At 38.8% G+C, this 27,406-nt stretch overlaps 1 protein-coding gene and 1 long non-coding RNA gene across 8 annotated transcripts in view; one reads left to right on the forward strand and one right to left on the reverse strand.

The window, feature by feature from the left end:
• The window catches only part of LOC102082324 (adhesion G-protein coupled receptor D2), an 89,534-nt gene that overhangs the window by 47,400 nt on the left and 14,728 nt on the right, over positions 1 to 27,406 (forward strand). For 3 of the 6 annotated variants that reach the window (XM_005453953.4, XM_025898948.1, XM_005453956.4), the window contains one exon: positions 20,236 to 20,312. In XM_005453953.4, coding sequence (XP_005454010.1) covers positions 20,236 to 20,312 — 77 coding nt within the window. Of the gene's footprint in view, positions 1 to 20,235; positions 20,314 to 20,507; positions 20,854 to 21,052; positions 21,872 to 27,406 lie in introns of those variants that run through there. The other 3 variants (XM_005453955.4, XM_019346186.2, XM_019346187.1) reach the window with 3 other exon arrangements.
• LOC112842413 (uncharacterized) lies at positions 9,294 to 27,236 on the reverse strand. Of its 2 annotated transcripts, none has more exons than XR_003214172.1 (3): positions 27,179 to 27,236; positions 26,902 to 26,983; positions 9,294 to 9,551 (listed from the first exon to the last, which is right to left on the reverse strand). It is a non-coding gene; the product is annotated as an uncharacterized LOC112842413 (long non-coding RNA). The 2 variants fall into 2 exon arrangements; XR_003214171.1 differs by having other exon boundaries at positions 27,139 to 27,201.

Here is a 27,406-nt window from a genome sequence, read left to right on the forward strand (position 1 = left end):
GAATAGAAGAAGCTTTTTGAAAGATTTTTTTTTAAGGAAGCAGTGAGAGTGACGTGTTTAGAGGGGGAAGGGTGGCCAAATAAGCAGCCAAAAGATGTGAAGATGGGGTGTTATTGAATCCGAGACTCTAAAAGTTTATTTTCTGTGCACAGATTATGAATTAAAAACTAAACTGATAAAACACTAAATTCGTGGGGTGTAACAGCCATCCAATCAGTTTCGTCTTCATCATGGTATGGAATCTATGCATGGAGTTCAAATTTAAATGCTTTTCCATGGTCTTTTTCCAATTTTTTTATGGGGCATTAGGAACAACGCTGCACTCTTAGCCCATTATTTCCAACACCCCTGATCAGTGTCCAGTTGAATTGATTACATATTGCATTGGGTCTGAAAGCCACATGAATAAATTAATGAGTAATTGATGAAATATTTCAGATTTTACATTTGCAAGGAAACACAGGACACTTTAAGTTTTAAGAGTCTCACGTATCATCGGATTATCTACAATAAGAAAAATAATGCCACCTCCATACTAGTGCGACACCATCCCTGGAAGTGTACCTCATGTCTTTGATTCATATCACATTATTTTGAAGAAGAATACGATGACCTCAGTGCATATATTGAAACTTGGACATCACTATACTTGGACCTGGATTATAGGTCTGAAGGTTTGGTGTTGCAACTTGTGCGATCCCATGCAAGATGATCTGTAGTTTTGATTGCAGCAGTGTAAGTATATTCCCCCTCTAGCATATCTGCAAGGCATTACCCCAAAGCATTCTCAATCTGAGAGTAGCGGCTGGCCCTATTGAGTGAAATCAGACATCTAAAGTATTCTGTTAAACTTTAACACTAACCAGACACCCTGGATTCAATCTAGCTGCCTGACCCATGCTGCACTCAGCAGGGTTGAGACTCATTTTATTGTTGAAAAGATCGGTGATACCAGTTTCAAAGAACGGTAAGAAAGCGCTAGAGGTCAATCTCAGGTTTCACTCTGTCATTTTTATTCTTTTTGCTGATTTTCTTTTACTGTTTACTAAAAAGTCCAACAGTTTAAGACCAGTTTAAGACCTGTGAATCTACTTATATGGGAATATATTGGGAATATATTTGTGAATATAATGTAATTATGTATTTGACATGGACATGGACTCTACAAGTTAGAACCAAAACTGATAACTTTACAATCTTCAGAAGAACTTCTACAATCTCCCAAAAGACAGCCTTCTTTTAAAAGTGCTTTCCTGTATTTGGAGGCTTAGGACAACAAAATCACCAAAACTCCACAGGTCATAGATTTCTACTTATGCCCAAATACAAAAGTTTAAATTTGTAATAATTTAATTCTAAAAGCTAAACTTTCACATATTCTATATTTATTAGATATAAAGTAAAACATTTCAGACAGTTCAGACAGATTATAGTTATATTCAAAAATCGACTATCATTTTTTATTATGCTGTCTGAAACACGTCTCTCTTGTAAGTTTGTGGCAGCCCCACAAAATCCAGAGCCTTAAGGGACTCAGGTCAAATCTCATCCACCCCAACGGCTCAGCCAACAGAGTTTTTTAAACTATCTCATTGACCTCAGCCACAGTAATGGGTGAGCCACCCCCCGCATCTCTAGACTTTTAGACTTTACCTCCTTTGCAGGAGCCCTAAGATTCTTAAGATCCTCCAGGTACCTTCCAGATTAGGTCCTCTGCAAGATGCCCCAGTGCACCTGCACTACACACCTGGCCTGTACAGCATCCTTCCCCGCCACCTGATCCAACTCACCACCAGGTGGTGATCAGTTGAAGCTCTTCGGTTCAGTTGAATGTTTAAGACATAAAACTGTAGAACTGATGATACAATTACAAAATTATTTATTGATATGTAGTCTAGATTATCCTGTTGCCAGGACTGAACATTGTATTATAGGCAAACTTTCATTGGGACAAGAGCCCAATAACAGAAGGGCTTTGGACTGTTACTTCCCATGTAGTACGTGTCCACACAGATATATTTAGAATGAGTAAACAATGCTTGAAGATGTTCCTTATGATTTTCTTTAATCCAGTGACATCTAAATGTTTGCTTTAGTGGAAAATAGTAAATGGCCTGTATTTGTATAGCGCTTTACTTAGTCCCTAAGGACCCCAAAGCACTTTACACTACATTCACCCATTCACACACTGGTGATGGCAAGCTACATTGTAGCCACAGCTGCCCTGGGGCGCACTGACAGAGGTGAGGCTGCCGGACACTGGCGCCACCGGGCCCTCTGACCACCAGCAGTAGGCAACGGGTGAAGTGTTTTGCCCAAGGACACAACGACTGAGACTGTCCGCGCCAGGGCTCGAACTGGCAACCTTCTGATTACAAGACAAACTGCCAACTCTTGAGTCACGATCGCCCGTGGAAGGAAGGGAATTAAAGAAAAGTGGATTTATTCACAGGTTTTATTGGCACAAAATTGGGTCAAATTTGATTGCTGACCTAGAAATAGGAAAGAATCTTTCTCCTTTATTTATTATTAATTGTTATCCTCATGATTAGATACGGTCTCTATTAGAAAATGTCCATTAGAGAATTAGTCCTTTTGTCGCTAACCATGTGTTGTTAGAGGACATAGAACAATCGAGCATCACATTACAGTCTAGTCTTTAGTAGATAAATATTATGTGGGTAACAGTTTATGACTTGTACAATAATGATATTCACATTTGAAAAGTACATATGCTGTGAGTTATTGCTCCTTGTTGCTGTTCTGTGCACCTCTCAAACTGTGATTTATAGCATTTCCTTTGCAGCTGATCTGCATGATCCTCAGCAGTATTACCGCCTCTCTTATTCATACGGGGCACAGTAGTTAAATCAGTCTATATGCCACAGTTACATGACTGAACCTGCCATGCACCAAGACAAATTAAACTGAGCGGCAAAAAAATAATGTTTTTGATGTAACACAACTGTAGAAATAATTGAGTGTCAGATATTATTACTTAGCCCATTTGGTGCCCTTCCAATTTGCTTCTGTGCTATGAAGTCCACTGCAAATGCAATCACCTGCATGTGATTTAGTGGGGTTGTTGGCCCAGAACTCATACACCACTACATTGCTATTATTTTGTAGCTGTAACTTCTATTATTACTGTTCTAACACAGAGTGTGTGATGTTGTGAAAACACTAATATACTAGTTGATCCATTTCTCACAGTGACAAGGAGGCATTTCTTATGCTTGATTGAATCAGTAATAAATTCATAAAAATAAACAAAATCTGGCTTTTTTATAAAGTCACAACTTTATAATGATTATGTATTCCATTAAGGTACAAATAACAAACAGATAATTTTCTTTTTTCTAACAATAACCATTGGATCTGCTGAGTGATACTGGTATCTTAATTGTTTCTGAGTGGGTGTAAATTTCTGCATGATTGGGACAGATATTCAAAGCAGACAGCGAGTTATGTTAAGTAGTGATATTCAGTGAGAAATCAGAACAAAAGGGGAGTAGGTAGTGAAGTTTGGGGACACTGGAACTGAAAGGGATGTGCAGATGTTGGTGTAAGTGTTTTGTTTTTGATCAGAAAGCCCCACGTAATAGCTGTGTGGAAGGTTGCGAGGCCTTTTAAAGTGAAGTAATGCTAGGTCACTAGGTCACGTCATCTCTTTACTTTGTTAAAGCTTCTTATTCAGCAATGACGGACAATTGCTCATCTTTCATTTGGTGGTTCGTGTTACGAAACTCAGAGGTTATTTAGCTTTTCTGTTGGGTCTCCTTTGCTTCAGTGGACTGTATTATGGAGCTTTCTATGGCTTTTTCATTCTTTTTTGTGTCCAGTTTATATCTAATTATTTCTCAATGTATTTTTATTGCAGTTCTAGTTGTGCACTTTATAGATTTTACTAAAGGTCTGATGTAATTTTAATTTAAAACCTACAGGCCCAGTTATAAACAAAGAGAAACTGATGGGTCACCTGCCCAAATTCTTTCGCTTTCCAGGTGACTCTAATGAAGAAAAGGTGTTGTGAAGTGTTGTGCAGTCTTATAAATTTATAATTGTAACTACAGGGGTCCAACAAAGAATGGCCACGCATCATACTGATGTCTTCGGAAATTTCTTTCTCTCTCTCTCTCACTCTTATTGTCTTCAGACACCGTGAAAACTGAAGAAACACAAAGTTTACAACATAAATGTTTTGAGCTTATCAGAGTGTCTCTCATGTCAGTGTCCATAAACAGTCTTGAGCAAGCAGAACAGAAAAAATGCAAAATAATGGAAATCACTAAAATGCCCTCTTATTACCAATGTAGAACACATATGAAACAATATACATGAAACCATACCGTGTGCGCCTCTTGGACCACATGCAGACTAACATTAACGTTGAGGCTGTATATGCATCTGTAGCTCTGTATCCATGCTAGCTCCACAATGCCATGGTTGTGCTCTCAGCCAAACTCTGGTCATGTGACCATTACAAAGTCTACCTCATACAAACTTTACAGCACTTTACATATTTAACAAACCCATATTTTGTAATCACATATTTTAGACATGTTTTTTAATCAATGTTACACTTTTATCATCTTATCTTATAAATAAATGAACTAAATTGAGCATGAATCTATCACAGAAACATATGAAATAAACAATTTTATTTTAGCTGTCTCAGGGACAGTTACAATAATAGTAAACCATATTTCTGGTGTCGTTTCCAGTTTGAGTAACCTTACTTGTAGGAACCATATGCCTGCACATTGCTGACATCTGACACCCTTTTCTCTTCCTCTTTTCAGAACATGTGTTTCTCAGTATATCTTGCAATTAGGGGCCTTGTCGATAGAAAGTGGTGTGGCGGTATATTGCATGCATCTCTCTGCAGATTACACACAGATCACACAGACACTACCAGAGGGTTGTCTCCCCCTTACATCCCTCCACCCGGACACCATCACTTGTCATGCATGTTTAGCCCAGTTCATTGACATGCAACAGGATCCCCAGCTCCAGAAATACACAAAAAATTGAAATATTCCCTTGTGGAATGACAGCATGTTTCAAATTCACGTGGGTGATTGCTGTAGTATCGCTTTCTGGATTTGTATGACAACGTCTATAGGCCAGTGACTGTGTGGGCTACAGGGCTGTGTCAAATGTCATGATAATTTCACAAATAAAACCCTAATTCATGTGTTGTTAAGCAACAATGTTAACATTAGTAGCTGTATCATTACATTATGAACAGCAGTGAAAATATATGGAAGCTGATTTAACATTTACAAATGTTAAATCTGACACAGTTCAATTAAACAATATCTAAGCTGCTATTATGTGACGAACACCTGTTTGACCCTTTTATTTCTGCACGCTTTTTGTTTTAATTTAGTTAGATGTGCATATGTAGATCTGTCAAAATGCATTACGATTAAAATTTCCTTGATTGCAGATTGTGTAAAATGAATTGAAATGCGATTACAGCTTTTCATAATGTCAAGTTGTGATATCCTTGCACCTTGCATACAGGCCATTTGTAATTACTGTTTATTTTTCCACTCATAAGACAAACTTAAATAGCTCAAGTGTGTCTGGTGTTAGCTCTGTTTTGACTTAGTTTTTCTTTGGGGACACCAAACCTACTTCAGGAAGAAGAAGAAGAAGAATCCATTGATATCAAATTGATAATTGCAACAACCAAATCACAGATCCTGGAGGAGAGGTGTGCATGTGTCTCTGTGACAGAGAGGTATTTGGCCTCTGAACGGCAGCTTGTGTTCAACGTCTCGCTGATGCAAAGTGATGTGTGCTAATTCTACATCTGCTTTAACCAAACAGGGCTCAAAAGTTCAGCCAAGTCCCCCCCAAAAATCACTTCCTCACAAGTTACCTTCCCTTGCTCTCGCTCTGTGCATGAATTAAATTGCATTTCCCTTGTATCAGTTTTGAAGAGATTTTGAAGTGATAGACGAATAACTGGATAAGTCTTTGGGGCTTGGTGTGTGCTTGTGCACGCACGTGTGTTTGTGCAAACTGAGACTTGGCTCGTTGGTTTGGATGTTTAGAGCATGTGTGGCCCTGAAATGGGTCCTGTCATGTGGGCTCAAGCTTTGAGGAGTTGATTGTAGCCTCGCAGTGTAAATACCCAAACAAACAGCCAGCGGTCAGTTTGCCATGTATTTACATTCCTCTTCCTCCCTCCAACTCGGTTTCTCTCACTCGGGCTCTTGCGTCTGATTTGTTAACTGGCATTCATCTTTCTTCTGCTCCGCCTCTGTGTGACCTGCTCCACTTCTGTGGTGTCGCTTTTCTATGTAAAAAATCTCCCCGAAATTCTTAGGCCATTTGAAACACTTAAACAACTGCATTTCCTGAACTTGTATTACATCCTGACATTTTGTTATTTATCACACCCAATAAGAGAAATCCCGAGATGAAATATTGAACCCATTTGGTTGTTCTTAAGTGGCTTTAAGCGCAACTGTTTATGCATATTCGCCCAACCGCTACCGAGCGTTCCAAGCTTTACGAATTTGTTTTCCACAGCTGTTCTGCATAACAGCTCCACGCTATCATGCGCAGGCGAAAGTCTGGTGGAGAGAATCTATTCATAATTCAAAGAAACAACACGGCACAAGCTGTGGCGTTGTCAGATATAACAAATTGAGGAGGAAAAGAGTTGAATTTGTATCTGCTTATGGAGGTTGACTACATTATACATACTGCAGGAGCCGCTGAGTGTGGGGTAATAGGATATATGATGGATGGCCAAGCTGCACGGGCTCCCATTCCTCTGGGTTATTCATCTATTTATCTGCTTATTTATTTATTCCTTCACCCAGAGAGACCCTCACAAACCTAAGATTTGCCTAAGGTGCATAATAGTTCAAAAAAAGGAACACTGGTCAGTATGGAAATGGGTTTGAGTTCTTGAAGTCCTCTGTTGGTCTTGTGTCAGCTGCACTGATGTTCACTGGGCCAGCAGTTTGCTGGAAACTTTTTCCAAACCACAAATTAAACTCATATCGCACACACTGAAATACCCATACAAACTTGTCCAGTCGGATTTCAACACAGCCAAGTTTTTGTGTCTTGAAGGATTGCTGCATGCAGATGCTTTCGTTGTTAACGATGAGTCACATGTAACTCTTTTGCTTTTGAATCCACCGAAAGCATTTTCACATCTTTGGCTGCTCAGCAATCCCACGATCTATCAAGCATTTTTAAAAACGTGTAACATTACGTTTTAGTTTGTGACGTCAAAGAGCATATTGGTGAAATTAAATCTAAATGAGATTAAATCAAACCGAGACACCTGAAAAAAATATTACATTGATTTAATTCAGTAGCAGTCAGCTGTCCAACATGAAACCAAATCTTTAGGGATTCCTGTGACATAGAGTCAGCACCTGCCACATTTAATCGTCAGCTAAATGCCTTTTATGTTTAACCCTGTCACTGCTCCACTATCAAGGGTGTCATTCAAGGTCCTGCATTTGGCCAGGCGTAGGTCACCTCCCCTGGGTCAGGCTGTTTTGTAGGTTACCTCAACCCCTTCCCAGCAAAGAGGGTACACTGTGCTCTAGTAAGTGTGCATTTCATAAAGCAGAGCCACAATATGCAAAATCAGCCTAAATTAGAAGCTGTATGTTTCCATTCTGTTAGTGACATATCCAGGGTATATTCTGCCTCTCACCCAAAGTCAGCTGGGTCCCTGAATTACATACATAGTTCAGAAAATCGGTGGATGGATTTCCATACTTTCTTTTTTTTACTTGCACCTCTTTCATATGTTTACACACATTACACATCACACAAACCAATCTTTTCTGAAAGTATCTTACCATAGTGCTAAAGCATTTACCACTACTTCCATCGCACAGCTGCCAGCAGTGCCTCTGAACCAATATCAGTTCCTCCGCCACCTCCCTCAGAACATTTTTCCATCATCCCAATCTAAACCGCCGATGGTAACGGCATAGCTGCTAGCTTACGACAAAGCAAAGTGGGGAAAAGGGAGAGAGGAAGGCAGTAAGGGGTTGGGGGTGGGGAGGTTAGGCCGTAGATCAGGGCAGGGAGGATGGCGGCGAGACCAGGAGGTGACAGGGGAATAACATCCCTTTCTCCTCAATCGACAGGGACCATAACTCCTGCCTCTCCAGGGACAGATTGAGAAAGGCAATAGCCCTAGGGGCTGTGAAGCACGGATGCTTAGGAGAATTGAAAGTTAAAAGAAAAACGCAGTTTGCCGAGCCACTGCCACTGATTGAGCCAACAGCAACACTCGTAGCCAGTGGAATTTTGTCTCATTTCTTCTAATTTTAGAGCTGCAATAGAAAGGCCCAAGTAGCATACCATTTATACTGATTCTCAAACGACAAGTCCCCGGGGTTATTGTTGAGCATTGCACAATTTTTAGAGCATGTTCTTCTTAACTAGGTGGTAGTATGAGCATGTCTTGCTTTTGCAGTGCCATGAAATGTTTTTGGATCGGAAAGTCAATAAGATGACATGAAAGTGCCTATATAGAGTTGCACTTCATCCTTTTACTTTTTTACTTCTAGTTTTGCAGTGATCTTGTGAACTTGGCCACTGTTGCGACACACAAAAATAAAATTTAACAGACTAAATCTATCCCTGTAAAATCTTTTTCAAGTTGCTGAAGTGTAGCCACATGATAGAAATGCTGACATACTTGCTGTACTAATTATATACTAATTATATTAAACATGGACTAAGTCAATGACATGCCAGTGCTAGTGTGCCCTAAACCTGCATTCTTTCTAATGACCTGCAGGAGGCATACACATGGACTTTATTCAATCCCACACAGGGGAAATTCACTGGTTACAGCAGCACAAGGGACAGGGAGAAAAGGTGAGGCAGAGATACATTAGACAAATAAAAATTGAAACAATAAATAATGCAAATAGTACAAGAAAAGCCAAAGTTTGTAAAACAGCTGAATTTGAACTGTAGAGGATCAAATTTTCAGGGCAGCCAAATAAACATGCTGACCTAGAGCATTACAGTTTCTTTGTTTGGTTTAACTTTCACACAAAAATAATAAAAAGTGACAAAAAGAAGACTTGAAATGCATAAAAACTGTAGGGAAGTGTACTGTATGCCTTGCTGTGTTAAACATAGTAACTAGCTTAATTGAAACTAATTTAATTGAATCAGCAAATAAATCACAGCTCATCTCTGCCAATCATATTACATATTTGTATATATACAATATATACATATATACATATATGTATATATATATACGGTTGGTTGTTTTACATACATTTTATCTCCTTTTCTAGCTTTCTTCTCAGTTTTGGTGTCTTTCTTTTCTGTAGTTCTTTATCCATCTTCTCTCCTCCACAATCATAATGCTATCTTTGGGTTTGGAGCGGCTGGACAGCAGAGGGAGGCAAGGACGTAGCAGCTTTTATAGCTTGATCAATTTTACAGTGGCTTACCGAATAGCTTTTAATGCTGTCCTTTATTTTCAGTTGTAAGCTGCGGAGTGTCTGCCGCTCCAGGGCTGATGTAATGGCTCGCTAGAGAGAGAGAGGGAGAGAGACAATAAATTTTAATACATTGTCTCTGGAAAATTACACATGTTTAATCATTGATTTTTATTGGCTCATCATGATAACATTATCCCAGTGGGTGAGAGTGGGCTCATAAAAGAAAAGGGACTGAATTAGTTATGACATTTTAAAGACTGAATTTGAGAAAATTAACCACAGGCATAACCCTTTTTCTTTTGGTCTAATACACTGTTTATGGATTGGTGTGGTAACTATCCATCGACAGTTTGCCATTTAAACCAATTTGTAACCATTTAAATCGTACACTACTGTGAACTGGAACCATGCTGCTCTGCTCTTTAATTTGCCCTTACGTCACCTCTTCTTTTTGGGAATTCATCATTGGATGGAAATTAAATCTGTAAAGAAGGAAATGAAAATGATTTGCAACAAAGACCAGCGGTGTCAGTGTTTTCCAGTAGTCAAGTCAACATCAGTTTGAGATTAAGTCGACAGCAAAGACCAGCTGATAAGAGCCATTTGCCCTATCTTTATCCTTTACAGAGACTTGAAAATGTTCCCATTAATAACTGAAATTTAGTGCTATTAAGTTTGTGCAAAGTTTGTATAAATGCAAAGACATATAGAGTTTATTTCTTCCTTACATTGCACCTGCTCTTTAGTTGTCCTATATTTTTTTAGCACACTTATTTGACTGTTAACCAGACGAAATTGGAACAAAAAAGCAATGCATGTTATTTATACCTGATGTAATGAAGCTCCTGACGTACCTGCACTATTATTATAATCTTTGCTTTGCTCTGCCTTTAGTGCTGTCACATTCTCTGTGATTTCACCTCAGTGACTACAGTATAGTGCAAGAAAGGTGAAATTTAAGTGTGTGCACCAAGATTTATCGACTGCATATAAAAAAGATATCAGGGTCATTAAGTCCAACTGTACTGCCATCAAGCTGATGAAAACTGGCAAACACATACTCTTCATAATGCCTGCGGTGTGTGCTTGTGTGTGTATAAGAGATGTGATAAGGTAGATTGACTTCTAATATAAATGGTAGAGGTGTCTACTGACACCCGTATAGCAGTGCCCTTTGTGTCCCTGTCTGGCAACCTTATTCTGTGCTTGTGTGTGTAGGGATACTAGATTTCTTGTGTGTGTGCAGCCATTAAAGATTTGTATAGCCTTGTGCGTCTTTGTTTCTTTCTTAATTTGTTACCTTGTACTTTTAGATATTATTGTTTGAGATGCACAAGAGAGTAACTTTGGATAACTTAGGGGTGAATTGAGGGAGCAAATGTGTGGACTAGCTTACATGTGTATCCACAAATTTCTTCATGTATGTTTATTTGCTTCGCTGACACACACATGCACACACATACATACACACAGACACACACCACATAAAACACACAGGTTAGCCCTCCTCTACACCGGCACCTGCTCCGCTGAAGGTGAAAGAAGTGCTCACTTGAGCTCATTGAAAAGTAGATGTGACAGTAAATTTTTCAGGCCCTTGTGAGATGGGAGATCTTGTTATAGCATTCAGGATGGGGGTCAGGGCAGTGGCTGCTTGATGATTGAGGAAAAGAGAAGTAAATTCATTCTGCTTCGGGCACTTTGTCAAGTGCCAGTAGCTTACCGTTGAGAGCCACTCACCCATCACCGTGTTACGGCCCCAGAGGTCACATCCACCGCCATAAATCTGCCTCGCCTCCTCGCCTGCTAAACCTATTGCCTTACCCTGGCTGAGCACGAGTAGGGAGAGAGGCTGCAGCTGCTGCTAGTGCTGCTCATAGTCACTCAAATGAAAAAAAAAGACAGAAGGGAGGATATAGATTCTTCTTTTGATGCTGCTGATGGTGTAAGAGCAGGACACTGGGTGTGCTGTGTAAGAGCACGCGAGAGATGTGTCCATCGGGACGGACGGTTCTGTTGTGTGCGTTCATGTTTGAAAGGATGAAAGTACGACTATAGATGTTTCTAAGGAGGGCTGTTTTTGTATTAAGATGCTGCCCTGCATGTTTCCACATAGAATTAGTTATGAAGTCACATATTTTATTTGTGTGTTTAGAGTAGGGTTGAGATTTGTGCCCAGTCTTCACTGGGGTGGCAAAATGTAACAGAAAAGTTGGCACTTTGAAGATGCAGAGTCAGCTCTTTTGAAACAACTGTGAAAGGAATAACTGAAGTTTGTAATCAGTTATTCTAATTCTGCATCTGCCTTACTCATCCTGCATGACAACATCAAATACTTTCTCATCCTACTCTAACTATATCCCCTTTGAAACTGCGTTCCCTCACCTATCTAATGGGTTTCTCCTCTTCTAAAGGTCAACCAGTTTACAAGTTTTTTCACAAACGGTATTGTAGAACTATAACTCTGAAAAAGTTGGGACAGTTTGTAAAGTTTCAACAAAAACAAAAAGCAAACCTGTTTTTGTGAATCTCACAATGCAACATAGAAACCATACAAATATTCAACTGAGAAAATGTAGGAAAAAATAAGGTAATTTTTACTTTGATGACAGCCTGTGGTGGGGCGTGGTTCGTGGTGCGGCTGCCGGGGAGGCTGATACGCCTGAGCTCAATCAGCTCATCATGCCTCCCCTGCATGAAAGGAGTGAACTGGGTCCTGAATTGTTGTTGTTGTTATGTGCAGGACACCGCTGAAAAGCGACGTCCGTGTGTTTGTTAAGACAACAACAGGAACTAAAAGGAAAATGCTGAAAAGTGTTGAAACGTGGTCAGGTTCGTCATTCCTCTTCTATAGTGATGCCGAAACCCAGGAGCGTGGCATGGTAGAACTGTGACCGGGCCAGCCAGGGGAGGTGCTGGCGGCCACGCAGAGGGAGCAGGCGACGGTATTTCGCCGGGACCAGCTGCAGGACCGGTCTGAGCACCATATACAGCTAATAGCACTGCATGCAGTGATGTAAAACACGCTGCCACTGGACTCTAGAGACAGTGGAGACGTACTCTCTAGAGAGGAATCACACTGGCAATACAATGAACCCATCTGGGTTTGGTGGTTACCAGCTGCATGGTAGTTTTCAGACTACATTGTGCTAGGTGTAAAGTTTGGTGAAGGGAGGACTATGGAGTAGGGTTGAACAGGGTTTTTGGCAATTTAATGCTTTGTGGGAACATTTTGGGGATAGTCCCTTCCTGTTCCAACATGACTGTGCACCACTTTACAAAGCAAGGTCCATATAGACATGGATGACTGAGTGTGGTGTGGAATAACTTGACTGGCCTGCACAGAGCCCTGACCTCAACCCGATAGAACACTGAGTGAGGACTGCGAGCCAGGCCTTCTCATCCAACATCAGTGTCTGACCTCACAAATGTGCTTCTCGAAGAATGGTCAAAAATTCCCATAAACACAGTCCTGAACCTTGTGAAAAGCCTTCCCAGAAGAGCTGAAGCTACTACAGCTGCCAATGGTGGGCTGACATCATATTAAAACCTAGGGATTATGTCACTCAAGGCAGACGAGCAAATACAGGGAGTGCAGAATTATTAGGCAAGTTGTATTTTTGAGGAATAATTTTATTATTGAACAACAACCATGTTCTCAATGAACCCAAAAACCTCATTAATATCAAAGCTGAATGTTTTTGGAAGTAGTTTTTAGTTTGTTTTTAGTTTTAGCTATTTTAGGGGGATATCTGTGTGTGCAGGTGACTATTACTGTGCATAATTATTAGGCAACTTAACAAAAAACAAATATATACCCATTTCAATTATTTATTTTTACCAGTGAAACCAATATAACATCTCCACATTCAAATATACATTTCTGACATTCAAAAACAAAACAAAAACAAATCAGCGACCAATATAGCCACCTTTCTTTGCAAGGACACTCAAAAGCCTGCCATCCATGGATTCTGTCAGTGTTTTGATCTGTTCACCATCAACATTGCGTGCAGCAGCAACCACAGCCTCCCAGACACTGTTCAGAGAGGTGTACTGTTTTCCCTCCTTGTAAATCTCACATTTGATGATGGACCACAGGTTCTCAATGGGGTTCAGATCAGGTGAACAAGGAGGCCATGTCATTAGTTTTTCTTCTTTTATACCCTTTCTTGCCAGCCACGCTGTGGAGTACTTGGACGCGTGTGATGGAGCATTGTCCTGCATGAAAATCATGTTTTTCTTGAAGGATGCAGACTTCTTCCTGTACCACTGCTTGAAGAAGGTGTCTTCCAGAAACTGGCAGTAGGACTGGGAGTTGAGCTTGACTCCATCCTCAACCCGAAAAGGCCCCACAAGCTCATCTTTGATGATACCAGCCCAAACCAGTACTCCACCTCCACCTTGCTGGCGTCTGAGTCGGACTGGAGCTCTCTGCCCTTTACCAATCCAGCCACGGGCCCATCCATTTGGCCCATCAAGACTCACTCTCATTTCATCAGTCCATAAAACCTTAGAAAAATCAGTCTTGAGATATTTCTTGGCCCAGTCTTGACGTTTCAGCTTGTGTGTCTTGTTCAGTGGTGGTCGTCTTTCAGCCTTTCTTACCTTGGCCTTGAGTATTGCACACCTTGTGCTTTTGGGCACTCCAGTGATGTTGCAGCTCTGAAATATGGCCAAACTGGTGGCAAGTGGCATCTTGGCAGCTGCACGCTTGACTTTTCTCAGTTCATGGGCAGTTATTTTGTGCCTTGGTTTTTCCACACGCTTCTTGCGACCCTGTTGACTATTTTGAATGAAACGCTTGATTGTTCGATGATCACGCTTCAGAAGCTTTGCAATTTTAAGACTGCTGCATCCCTCTGCAAGATATCTCACTATTTTTGACTTTTCTGAGCCTGTCAAGTCCTTCTTTTGACCCATTTTGCCAAAGGAAAGGAAGTTGCCTAATAATTATGCACACCTGATATAGGGTGTTGATGTCATTAGACCACACCCCTTCTCATTACAGAGATGCACATCACCTAATATGCTTAATTGGTAGTAGGCTTTCGAGCCTATACAGCTTGGAGTAAGACAACATGCATGAAGAGGATGATGTGGACAAAATACTCATTTGCCTAATAATTCTGCACTCCCTGTACTTTTGGCAGTATACTGTATATGACTTCTTCTCTCCATGAAAGAGCTTTAACCTGCATTTCTGGGTGGCACAGCCAATGATTTCTGGAAGTGTTCCTGAGCCCATGCAGTGATTTTCATGACAGAGTCATGCCTGTTTTTAATGTAGTGCTGGATGAGGACCTGAAGACCACAGGCATCCAGCATGGATTTTTGGCCTTGTCTTTTGCGCACAGAGATTTCTTCAAATTCTTAGAATCTTTTGATGATATTATTTACCGAAGATGAAATATTTAAAGTCTTCCCAGCTTAATTTTTTTTGAGATTGTTCCACAATTTGTAGATGCAGTGTTTTTTGCAATTGACTCTTACCTGTCCAATACACTATTTTCATAACTAGTCATGTTACTGACCTATTGCCAGTTAACCTAATTAACCTGAGCTTTCTTTTAGTGCCATTTCCTTTTACAGCCTTTTTTTGTCCCTATTCCAATTGTTCTGAGACATGTTGCTGCCATGAAATTCAGCATTTTGCATTAAATAGTAAAATGCCTCAGTTTAAACATGTGATATGGTTTCTGTGTCCTGTTGTTAATGAAATATGGATTCATGAGTCTTGCAATAAATAGTAAAATGCCTCAGTTTAAACATGTGATATGGTTTCTGTGTCCTGTTGTTAATGAAATATGGATTCATGAGTCTTGCAAGTCATTGCAGTCTTTTTTTATTTACATTCCCCACAGCATCTGGCATTTGGCGGGCTTGGGATTTTTGGTTGTTTTTTTTATTTTCCAAAAGAGCTTCCTCATACTATAATTGGGAGAGAAGAAGAAATGCATGCCTTGTCTGTTCAACATGGTAATAAGTCACTCAACTAAAAAATTCCAAGCATGTGGGTTATAATAGTACCACACATTTATCAAATGACACATTTTTGTCTTTTTGGACAACCTAAGAAATGTCAATAGATGAAACGGCTGAAAACCAAGGTATGTTGTTAGGAAGAACATGTTTGTCCTTTTTTGCTTACTGGCCAGATCCCTAAATGTTGCATTTCTCATGCTTCCCCAAAATTGGTTCCAAGTCCATGTATGAAGACTTGATCCTAATGGTTGAAAGCCTTCAGACCTCTCTATTTCGTTTCTGGAAAATATCCCTTGTGAAGCCAGTATTAACTGGTGAAGGTAACATTAGTTTAAGAACCATGAACCAAGGCTAATTCTTTTTAATATATGCCAACTGTACTTTGAACTACCAAAACCATTACTTTTGTTATATGGACATGCTTGTCCATATATGTACAGAGTGTGAGTGATTGCTTCTTTCTGAACTTTGTCTTGGTGCACCATAATTACACCTGCCCCAACTCTTATGTGTCCGTATGCATTCTTCTTCTGTATATTTGTGTATGTGTGTGCACGCATCTTCCAAGCTTGTTATATGTAACCGACGGCCTGCTTTCAATATAACCTCTTATTAGATGGTGATTATCCTGCCTGCATCTGGCTTTTTTCAGCAATTGACTGAAAGTTGGAAAGGCCAGGGGCATGCTGGGTGGAAAGAAGTGAAAACTTCCTGTACCTGGCCCTGGTTCACAGCTGTCTTTTGGAATGTAATTTTTTTTTTTTTTTACAACAGCTTTAATGCAACTTGGTAATAATAATAGTTGTAGTTTAGCAATCGTCTTACATAATTGTGTTATCCTGGTTGGATCTTTATATTTATATAATCACCAGCAATCTTAGGAAGGTTACATGTGAGCAGTAAGTGAATAGTTAGGGGTGGGTGATATAGCCTCAAGATTATGTCACAATATTTGTAGGTATTTTGGGATAGTGATAAATAAAAAATGAAGATTTTACCAGTGAGTGCAGCTTGTTGGATGACAGAATTAACAGCATTTTATATATATATGTAGTCATACCGTTTCCTTGGTTTTCTTGTTTAATTAGAAAGCAAACATCTGCTTAACACTTAAGTTAAAAAAAAAAGATATACCTGGCAGGATGCGTCCTGGGCCGAGCTTCTTAAAATTTTGCCTAAAGCCCTGCCTTTCCACCGTTTGGAATGGTATCATGCCGTTAGCAAACCGAACCCCATCAATAATTTCTATCTATTATTTAATCTGCGTATCGTATGGTAGCAACTACAGTAACTTGTGGGCAGCACATCAACTGCTATTAATAACTTCTCATTGCATGACTTCATACCTTGGCGGTAGTCAACAGTGTATTTTTGCTTCAAGTGTTTATTGCATTTCTAACTTTAGCAGGAACACTTTTCTTGCATATTTTGCAGCGCTTTGTTGGAGGTGTGGACTCTAGCTGCCAAACCATTTCCTTACTATTGAAATACCTTTTAAGGCACTAAATCTTGATTGGAGGCTTAGACATGTATGGGCTTGTACTAGGAAACATAAATGCATTGCATTGCTATATCATCGATAGCGTGAGACAATTTTTTCACACCAAAAAATTTATACTGGTATTCTTGCAGATGGGATGGTATGACACCACTTAGTAGTAGATCAGAAATTACTAGATAATAAAAATTTAACAAGTAAATAATAATTTACTTGTTAAATGTTTACTTGTTAAGCAACTCAGCTTGCTGGATGCACAAATATAGAGGTTGCTCTAACAATGTGGGCAAGAATAAACTATATTTATATACTAATAGTGATAACGCTGCCTTGTAGGGTTTGAGCATTTCAGTCTTGACATGATTTTCACAGCTGGAAATTAAGCTTTACACCTTGATGTAACGTTAGAGCCGATTTTGTGATTTAGCAGCTAAATGTTGTAGAATCAGTCAGTTTCCTGACAGATATTGCCATTCAAAGAGATGGTTATTCATGTTGGAGTGATCGTCTGAACTCTGGTTGGTCATGTAGTATACAGTGGTTTGGTTTGTAGTCGTACAAACGCATATAAGACAACCAATAAAAAAAACCAACTTACATTTAGATTACAAACTGCCATAGGTTCTTCTTGAAATTCTAAACTATGGTGTTACCCTGACATCCATCTCAGTGGCTTTTCTTTTTGTCAGACACAGAATTAAAAACTGTTATCTTGTAACTCAGTTAGTGTTTATCACCTTATAGCTGAAAGTATGTAGTTGGATTCAACCCTTTTACGTCACCATTCACCATTCACCATTCACCATACATCACCATTAATAACTGAATTTTGATTGAATATTTTTTTCTAATGACAGAGTAATAGATAGCACTTACATTTCATTTGTTTATTTAATTACATAACTTTGTATCTATAGCTTCTATATCTACTGAATCCAAAAACCACAGCTAATAAATGTCACATTTGGATTCCTTCCATAGCCTGTCCTGTGTTTGTAGTGAAACGATAGCGGAGATGCTATAACATGCAAATTGCTACATGTCAGTCTGCAAGCTACTTTATATTGCCAAACACAGCCAAAATAGGAGGGAAAGAAATGGACATTACACAGTGTGGCAGGATCCCGAGGGCCTGGCTGGGATCTTTGTAAGAGCCCAAACATCAGCTGTTCTCCAATGGGCTTCCAAAGAGCCATAACAGAGGAACACAATAGACTGGACAGATGGTCCCAAACAAACTGCACTGGGTTTGATGCTATTGAAAGCTGTTTACCTCATGCCAGACGCCAGCAAGTGCAGAGGATGCATTGTGTGATCATTTCTGGATGGCTGAATGTGTGCTTCTGTGTGTTTGAGTACCAGCTTCTGCTGCTTCTATAAACCCCCTGGTCTGTTTTAACCACCAAATGACTACTCATAGCTGGTAAGATGTGAGAGTGTGTGCACTTTTGTCATAATTAGGCTACAATCAAAGAAAAGACATGATTATTAAATGCAAACCATGAGTGATTTGCACTCAGTGGCTGCCAGCCAAGTCTCTGGGCCATGACAAACCTTTGGCTGATAACCAATAACCACACAAACATTAAACAGACCCCCCCCTTAACCTCTTTCTCTGTTTCTCCCTGCCTCCCATGCTCTCCTCCCTCATCTCCCCTTCATCTGCTTTCCTAAAGAGCAGTGCTGACACCTCAGAATGATGAACTCCTTCAGTGCTCTGACCTTTCTCCTTCGGACTAGTCACCCACCCTCCTGCCCTCTACCATGTAGATGAGACAGAGACAGATGAAGATATTTTGTAATGTGTGTGCATGTCTGGGGTTAGTGGGGATGGTGGGGGGGAGTGTCACGCAGTGACACAGTTAAATTAGTTTTGCTGTTGGTGGATGGTGGCCGTTCCACCTTCAGATCAGCAGTCAACCAGGGAGATTAATCCCGACACTGGGGGCCTGTTGAAGAGCGGTTATGACAGGCCCTGAACCAGAGGAGCGAGGCAGACAGGTAGACAGACAGAAAGGGCAGATGGGTTCACGACTATGATAAAACCGACCAAGATTGTGTCCATATATCTGTGTGTAACTTTCATGCTTAACATACAGATTGTCAGACAGCCGGGGACATAAAAATGTAAAAGCCGAGTTTCTGCCCTATGACATGTACAAATAATTAGTAGGTAGCAAAATTCCTACGATTGACTTATTAAAAAATGCATCGATGTCTGCTGTTGCTGCTTTAGACAGTTTCCCTAGCAGATTTAACAAAGATTTAATTTTTATCGTAGGCTAATCAAAAGAAATGAAGCATGATACCCAGTCGTGATTCCGATTTAAGCCTTGTTTATTAATTTGCAGATTATTAGCTAGCTATTAACTAGCCATGCAGAATTTTATATTGTATTTAAATTAAATTACTAGTGTAAATTAACGTAACTTAATTTTAACTAATTGATCTGGAATAGGGTGACTGATTCTTCAAATTGCTATTAGCAGTATTAGCACAAAAATACACATCTGTAATAAAAAAAAAGAACAAACCAATTATTGTTCTGCCTCAAAGTAATACATTTGGATGCGCTGTTGCATTTTTATAACTTACATTTTATTAGTTTCATGGTTATTGTAGTCTTATAAGTATATGGTTAGTAAAGATTTGAGACTGGAGCTAAATTCTGGAGCACATTTTACACCCAAAGGATGCCACTGCAAATCTTTTCGATCCATAGTTGATAGTTGATCCATTATTGATACTCCATTGAGTTCAGGTATTGTCACCATGTGAACCGTCCTTGAACAGTTACTATTCTTCTCATTATTCTCATCTCATGTAATAAAGACCAAATGAGGATATCAGATACGTAGCATAAATTTAAGTGAATGAGTGACGGAGGTTGGTGAGTATAGTATCATTAGCCTTGTCTACCCATTTTTTCTTTCTTTCTGTTTTAATTGACTCCAGTTTGTAATCCTGTCCCTTTAGGCCATCCTTTGTATTTCTGTCTTGTTTCCTTCTATAATTGGTTGAGATGGAAGAAATCCCTGGATTATTCATACTCTGTTTAAGTTGAGGGTTCACATGAACACTAAAACAACTTTGTGTTGTTTATTTTAATAATTTTGCTCAGGTTTTGCCATTTGTTGGAACTGATACCTGCAGATAGTTTGTGAGATAAAAGGCAAAGAAAAATAAAACTTAGTTGCTTAAAGCTCATGTGTATTCAGTTACTTTTCAGTAGTGGGAAACACTGTTGGCAGACCTAACTTTATGCGTCTTTTTGTGTCTTTATGTCTTCAGTTGAGGTGTCCATTCCTTGTGTACCAGAGATAGTAGAAAATGGCCAAATGTCCGAAGGCACTCACCTGGATACAGAGGTATGTTACATATACTTTCAGTACAAGTGTGTTTAATCTCTTTAGCTCAAAAATGTTTGGATGACACATTGTGCAAGTTTTGAAAAAATGTTGTATTAGTTTAACATATTCAGACAGTTCTCTGAGTCCACACAAGCCTGACGTATTAGACTTTTAAAAGATTACTTTGGTTTTCTAGATTTTTTTTTTTTACAGAAATCCTGTTAAGAGAAAAAGCGCCATTAAAAGCCTTCTATAGCTCATCACACTGTGCAATAAAACTCAAAGATTATTAAAATTATTAAAAACTATTACTGACAAACTGAACTAGGTACTATGATAAATACACTGACACTACACACAATGACAAAGAAGCAGCAGGAGTCACATGGTACTTACAGTTTCTCCTTCTACACATAATTGTGATTTCATTCAGACAATTGTGATTTAAAGCCATTGTAACATTAAATTTAACACAAAAAGAACATATTTAGTTAAAAAGATATAATTCAAATTATGCTGTAACATGCTTTTTTGTTATTCATTTGTAGTACAAGTTAAAACAAAAATGAACATAAAAAACAACTGATATGTGAGTGAATTTTATTTTACCACAGCCACAGTTACAACATTTTATATTAGTGAGATTTAAAAATGATAAAATGTCAGTGCTATTGCGGTTAGAATAGAGTAACGTTAATAAAAACTACTTATTAGGCATAACAAAGATGCCTTTTTATCTCCCACTCCCTCTTCCACAGCCTCACATGCCTGCCTGACTCTCCAGAATAAAATTAAAACTTCCAGATCAGCTCTCTGCATGTCCTCGTCCCCCTGGTGGCCAGCTCTAGAACCACACCACACATTACAAACCCCCATACACGACTGGCTTTATTATTTATAAAATGATCATTTTAAATGTTTTATATTGAATAGTAATTCATTGAATATCTACAGTTATTTTGACAGTGAAAAACTGCTTTTATAAATCTTGCTTCAGCAAACAAATGAACTTTTGTGTAAATGTCAGCTTTTATACATGCTGCTTGTTTATAATTAGCCATGCATGCTTTGTTCTTTCATTCACTGTGAGGTTAAATATCTAACACAAAGGCATCAGTCCATGCAGGGTTTTTTTCCCTGGTGTTATCCTACCGCATTCTGCCTCATAAAGTTATAAAATTAATCTGATATGATAAAAGGGAACTGTTGGGAAGTGTTGATAATTGTCTTATGGTGATTGCTAGCAGCGATTCTTATTTAATGTCATAAATCAATTCGTTACCTCCACCAGCCGTTATGGTTTTGGTAATTTTTTAAGCATGTGTGCTTGCGTGTTATCATTTTGATTACAAGCACTCAAAAAAATTTGAATGAATTTGTATAAAACTTTATAGGGATGTCAAGTGGGGTCATGTTAATATTTCATTAAAATTTGATTTAGATCCACAAATGTCTTCATGGTCAAGTTAATGAATTATTGGTCAGAAATTGACAAAAAGCTTAGAAACAGTTATAGAAACACTTCTTACAAGTGTGGTGTATGTTGTCACCTGTATAACGATGAAATATCATTAGCTGTTATACATAACAATTTGAATACAAGTACAATGCATAGTAGCATCATATGTTTTTGGAAAATAAAATGAAAATAAAAATAACAAAGAAAGCAAAATAAATATATATATACAAAATACAATACTGTTGCTTTAAAAGCAAATACTGTCAGGAGAATAAGCTTCTTGTCACTTTTTCTTATATATATAAGTGAAAGATGTTTTTGAGTTGTGTCATTACTTAACCTCATGTGTAGTTTGCACAAATGAAGAAAGACAGTCCTAAAAATTGACAAAGTAACGTCTGACTACAAGTCTGAATCTAAAACAAGATGGCAGACTGTAACTTGTCTTTAAGGTAAATACTACCTAAAAATCCCTCCATCCTTTCTTTTTTTTCTTGCACTCTTTGAATTGCTATCACACAACAACTTTCAAACTGTCCAAAGCTGACTTTGCCAGTGTTGTTTTTCCTCACAGCCACTGGGTGGTCCATGCCCTTCTCTATCGCTTTCTCTCTCTTTGACTTTATGGCAGTTTCGCTCATTGTCAAGATCACAGTGTCTGTTTCTCTTTGAGCCCTATGGGACCCAGGCCCAGTCTGAAACCTAATACCTGAGTGTACACAGTCAAGTTCACACCACAGGTTATTGTGTGGAAGTGGGGTCTCAAACAGAATGTGTCGGTCAGGACCGGTGGATGTGAGCTGTTTACTGTGTGTGTGTGTGTGTGTGTGTGTGTCTGGTTAGTTGGTCAAGGTTAACTAAATGACTTGAGACTAATCATCTGGTTCAGGCACAGGAAAGAGTCAAAGACTGTCCTGGTTGGTGGTTGCAGTTGGAGATTTGTTTTGACTTGAAATTGAACTATCAAAGAAAACTTGCTAGAAAGTGTTGAAAATGTTTTCAGCTTTGTTTGATGAACAAAGCTGAAAACTGGGAAGTGTACTTTTTAAACATATTGGTGTTGTCAGGCTATTAGAACAAAAGTATAATAAACTTCCTATGAGGAAAAAAAAGGTTGGGATGCATATAAAATGTAATTATAATATGAATATAATCATTTGTGAATCCCTGAAAAATCATAGAATATATAACATATTATTAGAAGAAGCCATACTCTTTAAGTTTGCAGCCATGCTGTTGGCATACATGCAGACTGTGACTGGTGCAGTATCTTCTCTGAAAAACATTTACTCTCTGTAAAGCAGCATATGCTTCTCAGAAATCTATACATCGTTCAGCATTAATGATACCTTCACTGATGTACAGACCATACCATCACTGGGCAACTTGATCCAAGCCACATAGTCCTGTTTGTCTTTAGCCAAAAGGAATTTCAAGTCTCTCTGATTTGGTGCACTTTGACAGACATGTTTATATATTTATCAAATATAAATATTTATAACATGATAAAAAAAAATAAAGTTGCTCTGTGTGTGCATCATTGGGAAAACACACATTTAAGACATATTTGTTGTGTAACGATCTTAATCTAGAAGTGTGACTAAACAGAAACACTGTAAGCCCATCAACCAACTGTAAAAATACTTTGCCTGCCTATAAAACAAGAGGCAGTGTCCTCTGTGTCATGGGATTCTTCTCCTCACTTAAGAGGTCTGTTCAGTTTTGTTCTGCTCTGTTTTATCAAAACCTCACTCTTATTGAATGGGTAAAATATGTGAGCCTAGGCTCTAAAAATACAGGAAGAGCTACAGGAAAGAATCAAAGCATAGGCACCGCATTAAGCCAGCTTTAAGCCACCTCACACTGCACCATTTATGCATGTGTTGTGAGAAAATCTTAAATCTCATTCCAAATAAATGAACAATCCGGGTATAAACTAGAACATGCTTTTTTCCCTTCATTAATCAATTCTTTTAAATTGCAAATAAATATATTCTTTTTTAATAGATGTTTTTATCTTAACTCTTTTGATTCAGTGACACAAAAATCTGTGAACTTTAAAGCAAAAACCGACCACAGTAAAGATATTTCTAAATTCATCTTTTCATAGAAAAACTTCAATAGTAAACATCTGCTTTGAGATTCATTCAAATTAATTTATTTTGTACTCTGTTCTCTTCAAAGTTTACTCTGTGCCTTATTTTAATATATGGTTTCTTTTGGCCCAGTACACAGAACAGAAAAACAGTATTCCTGGTTATGCCCAGCTGGGATCACCCCAGGTGACCTTTTCAGTCTGTTGAGTGTTTCAGTGTTGGACCTGTTAGCCACAGTTCCCTCTGAGTAACATTCACACGCGATTGGGAGTCCCATGACAGGCCAGCTGGAATCTCCAGTCCACCCCTAGAAACACATACAAATACTAATCCTCTGTGGAGCCACCACTGGCCAGCCAGCCTGTCAGTTCATTGGGAGGGTTTTGAACTATGTGTGTGTGTGTGTGTGTGTGTGTGTGTGTGTGTGTGTGTGTGTGTGTGTGTGTGTGTGTGTGTTGGGGATGTTGTTAGGGTTTCCTGTTTGGCCTGTTTTAGTTCTTCCTGGCAGGGCCCTGCTGGCATCGTAGCTGAGCTTTAGCATTAACAATACAAAAAAAAGTGTTGTGTGTAGTAATGGAGATTTTGCAGTGGATATCTAATCCTTAATTATTTTTCATTTAAAAACATTGCCATTATGCTACTTAACAGTAGCATTTAATAGTGATTGCATTTTTGTTTCATTGGCTGCATGACCTGCTAATAAGCATTTATGACACTCTTCTTTCTAAGACCTGTAATTGACAGCCTACATAAGTAAAAATCGAATTTCTTTCAATGCAAAATATTATTTTCCTAATATTAATAATAACATGTATTAAACTTTACAATTTTTAATTTACAGGATCTTCCTTAAACAATTGAAAATAGAGTGCTCTGCTCCTTGAAATAAGTAATAATTAACTGAAAAAAGGTTGTCGATCTCACATATTTTACAGATTTATGTAATGGAACAAATGCCAATTACTTACATAATTTTCCAGTATGTTTATAAATTCACCACATGACAGGACATCCACCCTTTTCTCTTTTTCACTCACTTCCATAATTTTCCTTGTAACAGCTTTCAATCTTTGACTGAGGCTCGTGCCTTTACTAGCTTCTTTAAAATATCCATGTTTAGCTGGTTAATGGGGGTTAAAGTGTACAATCGGGTTTGCAGTTTACTTTGACGAACTTTGTATCTTCACTCACCGCAAAGACCTTCCACGCCAACAACATGTCAGCATGTTGCTGTGACTGTGTGTGCAACTATTTGCCTGTGACCTGCGGGTCATCGGCCAGGGCTGAGAACGCTGAAAATTGACGGATTCCATGATCCTGGCCGCTCGATCTGTACGCCTCTAGCATTTAAGCTGTGTTATGATGTGCTTGTGATGCAAACCCTGCTAAATGTCCGCAGAAATGAATGAAATGACACTCCATCAAACCAAACAGGAGCAATTTCTCCGGACAGACATAAACACACCCGTGTCGCTGATAAGACGAATTTCTGTTATACTGTATCAGGGTTACTAAAACATGTTTTATATACGTGTATTATTAATAAATACTGCTTACCTGGCTATTTATGTTTTACTGTTTTAAGTATGTTTATACCTGTGAGATTTATTCATTCATTCATTTAACAGTTGTTTCCATGTTAGCTCATACTTAGACTGAAGAGTGAATTGGTTAAAATTTGTTGGAGAAGTAACTGTTAGCCCCCAAAACATGTTTTTGGCTATAAATCGGGAATTGATGTGCTAATCATAACAAAATGTCTCACAAATGTCCAAATGAATAAAATGCTGATGTGATGAAACTCACAATGTGAAAAGAAAGAAATGTCTATAGTTTATGTACAGAAGAGATCATGACCATTATTTTTTGAATGGCTGTAACAAACAAACAAACCTTCCATTTCACTCTTATTTAACTGTCAGGTCTTGGATCTACTCTAAAAATGTGTTTGTTTTGTTGCAGAACTAACAGAGATTACACTATTAGGAACATTTTTGATTCAAATTTTCTTTGAATCTTTTTTAGCTCAGGAACATTCTTAAGCAGTCATGATTTTATCATCTACTCTTTCTTGCCTCAATGATGCAAACATATTTGTTGTGTTTTGGAATACATATAACCATATGCATGCTGAATTGGTTTACCTCACACAGAAACACACATGCAGTTACGCTCTTCATGTGTTGGGGGTGGAGGGGGGTGGGGTGCCAGTCATGTTCCATTAATCTGAATCAACATGTAGTGATTGATCAATTAGCCCTGCTTAAAGCTGGGGCTCAGGCTGATCAATAGCACTGATCACCGGCCAAAGGTTTTTCATTAAGACCTGCTGCTCTGCATGAACAGACTCCATTAGCACAGACCAAATGGACTGTGAGGAATGTAAAACCTGTAGTGGAAAAACATATATACATCCTGCAGTTTTGCCCTTTATTCGATTTATATGCATGTTTGAGGCATATATTTAACGGCGTGTGTAATAATTTTATCTAATTTGCAAATCATTAGTGGTTGCTAAAACCGATTCCAACATAAAATCTTATTTTATGCCTCCTGGTACCAACGATGTAGGTATAGGTGTTTCAAAAACTTCAAAAATAACAAACAATTCATTCAAAATAATGTTGGTGTATCATGTTTTCATGAATGGACTGTGGGTGTGTGGAAAAGTACTGTGACCATATTGTCCCACATAATACTTGGTGCTTACACCAAGATAAAAAAAAAGTATTTATTTATTTATTTTCACACTCTACCACACTCTGAGCAGACAGTCAGGGCTATTCAGACCTTATAATGTTGTAGTTTATACAAAGTCTGACAAATGAATGATATAAATTATGGAACTATTTTTTAATGGCCATGAATATTTTTATAGTATAGTCCTTTGTATGTAGGCAAAGACTTGCGTGCATATGTTTTACATTTCCCCATTTAATCCCTGCATAATCACTCATATTGCTTCTAAATATTGTTTTCAGTTCCATGGGTGGGCATGCCTGACTGTATTTCCTTTTTCAGCCCAGTCATTGTCAGCTTGTTTGTTAGTTACCTGAAAAAAGAAGCGGATGTCGCTGTGCCACAGCGATATGTCTGATCCACGACCCCATCAAACCCACGGGATCATCCGTAGCCTGAAACACAAAAACACTGGTCAGCCACCACTGTCAAACTCACCTTTCTCACCCTTTCCTTACCCTCAGTGGGGCCAGGAGCCATTGTTTCACTTAAACAATCCTTATTGAATTAAATCTGGCCACATGCTTTGTTCAGTAAGACCGATGCGTACTGCTGTCATGGGTCCTATCGTTAATGTGCCATCACTACACCTCATATCCTTAGCAGACACGGAGCTCCATTTCCTCCATCTGTAGGTGAATGTGTGCGCACATGTCCCTCTATGGGTGTGTGGGAGTGACTGAAACCATAAAAGTGTGCTGGTAGATACGGTGAATGAGTAACCAGGAGGATGATGGGTGGGAATGTGTCAGTATGTGTGAATGTGTGTATGTGTGTGTGCGTGATATTGAGCATTAAATCACTCATCAGAGAGAAAA

The sequence above is a fragment of the Oreochromis niloticus genome, linkage group LG15 (assembly GCF_001858045.2).
Source record: "Oreochromis niloticus isolate F11D_XX linkage group LG15, O_niloticus_UMD_NMBU, whole genome shotgun sequence".
Taxonomy (NCBI): domain Eukaryota; kingdom Metazoa; phylum Chordata; class Actinopteri; order Cichliformes; family Cichlidae; genus Oreochromis; species Oreochromis niloticus.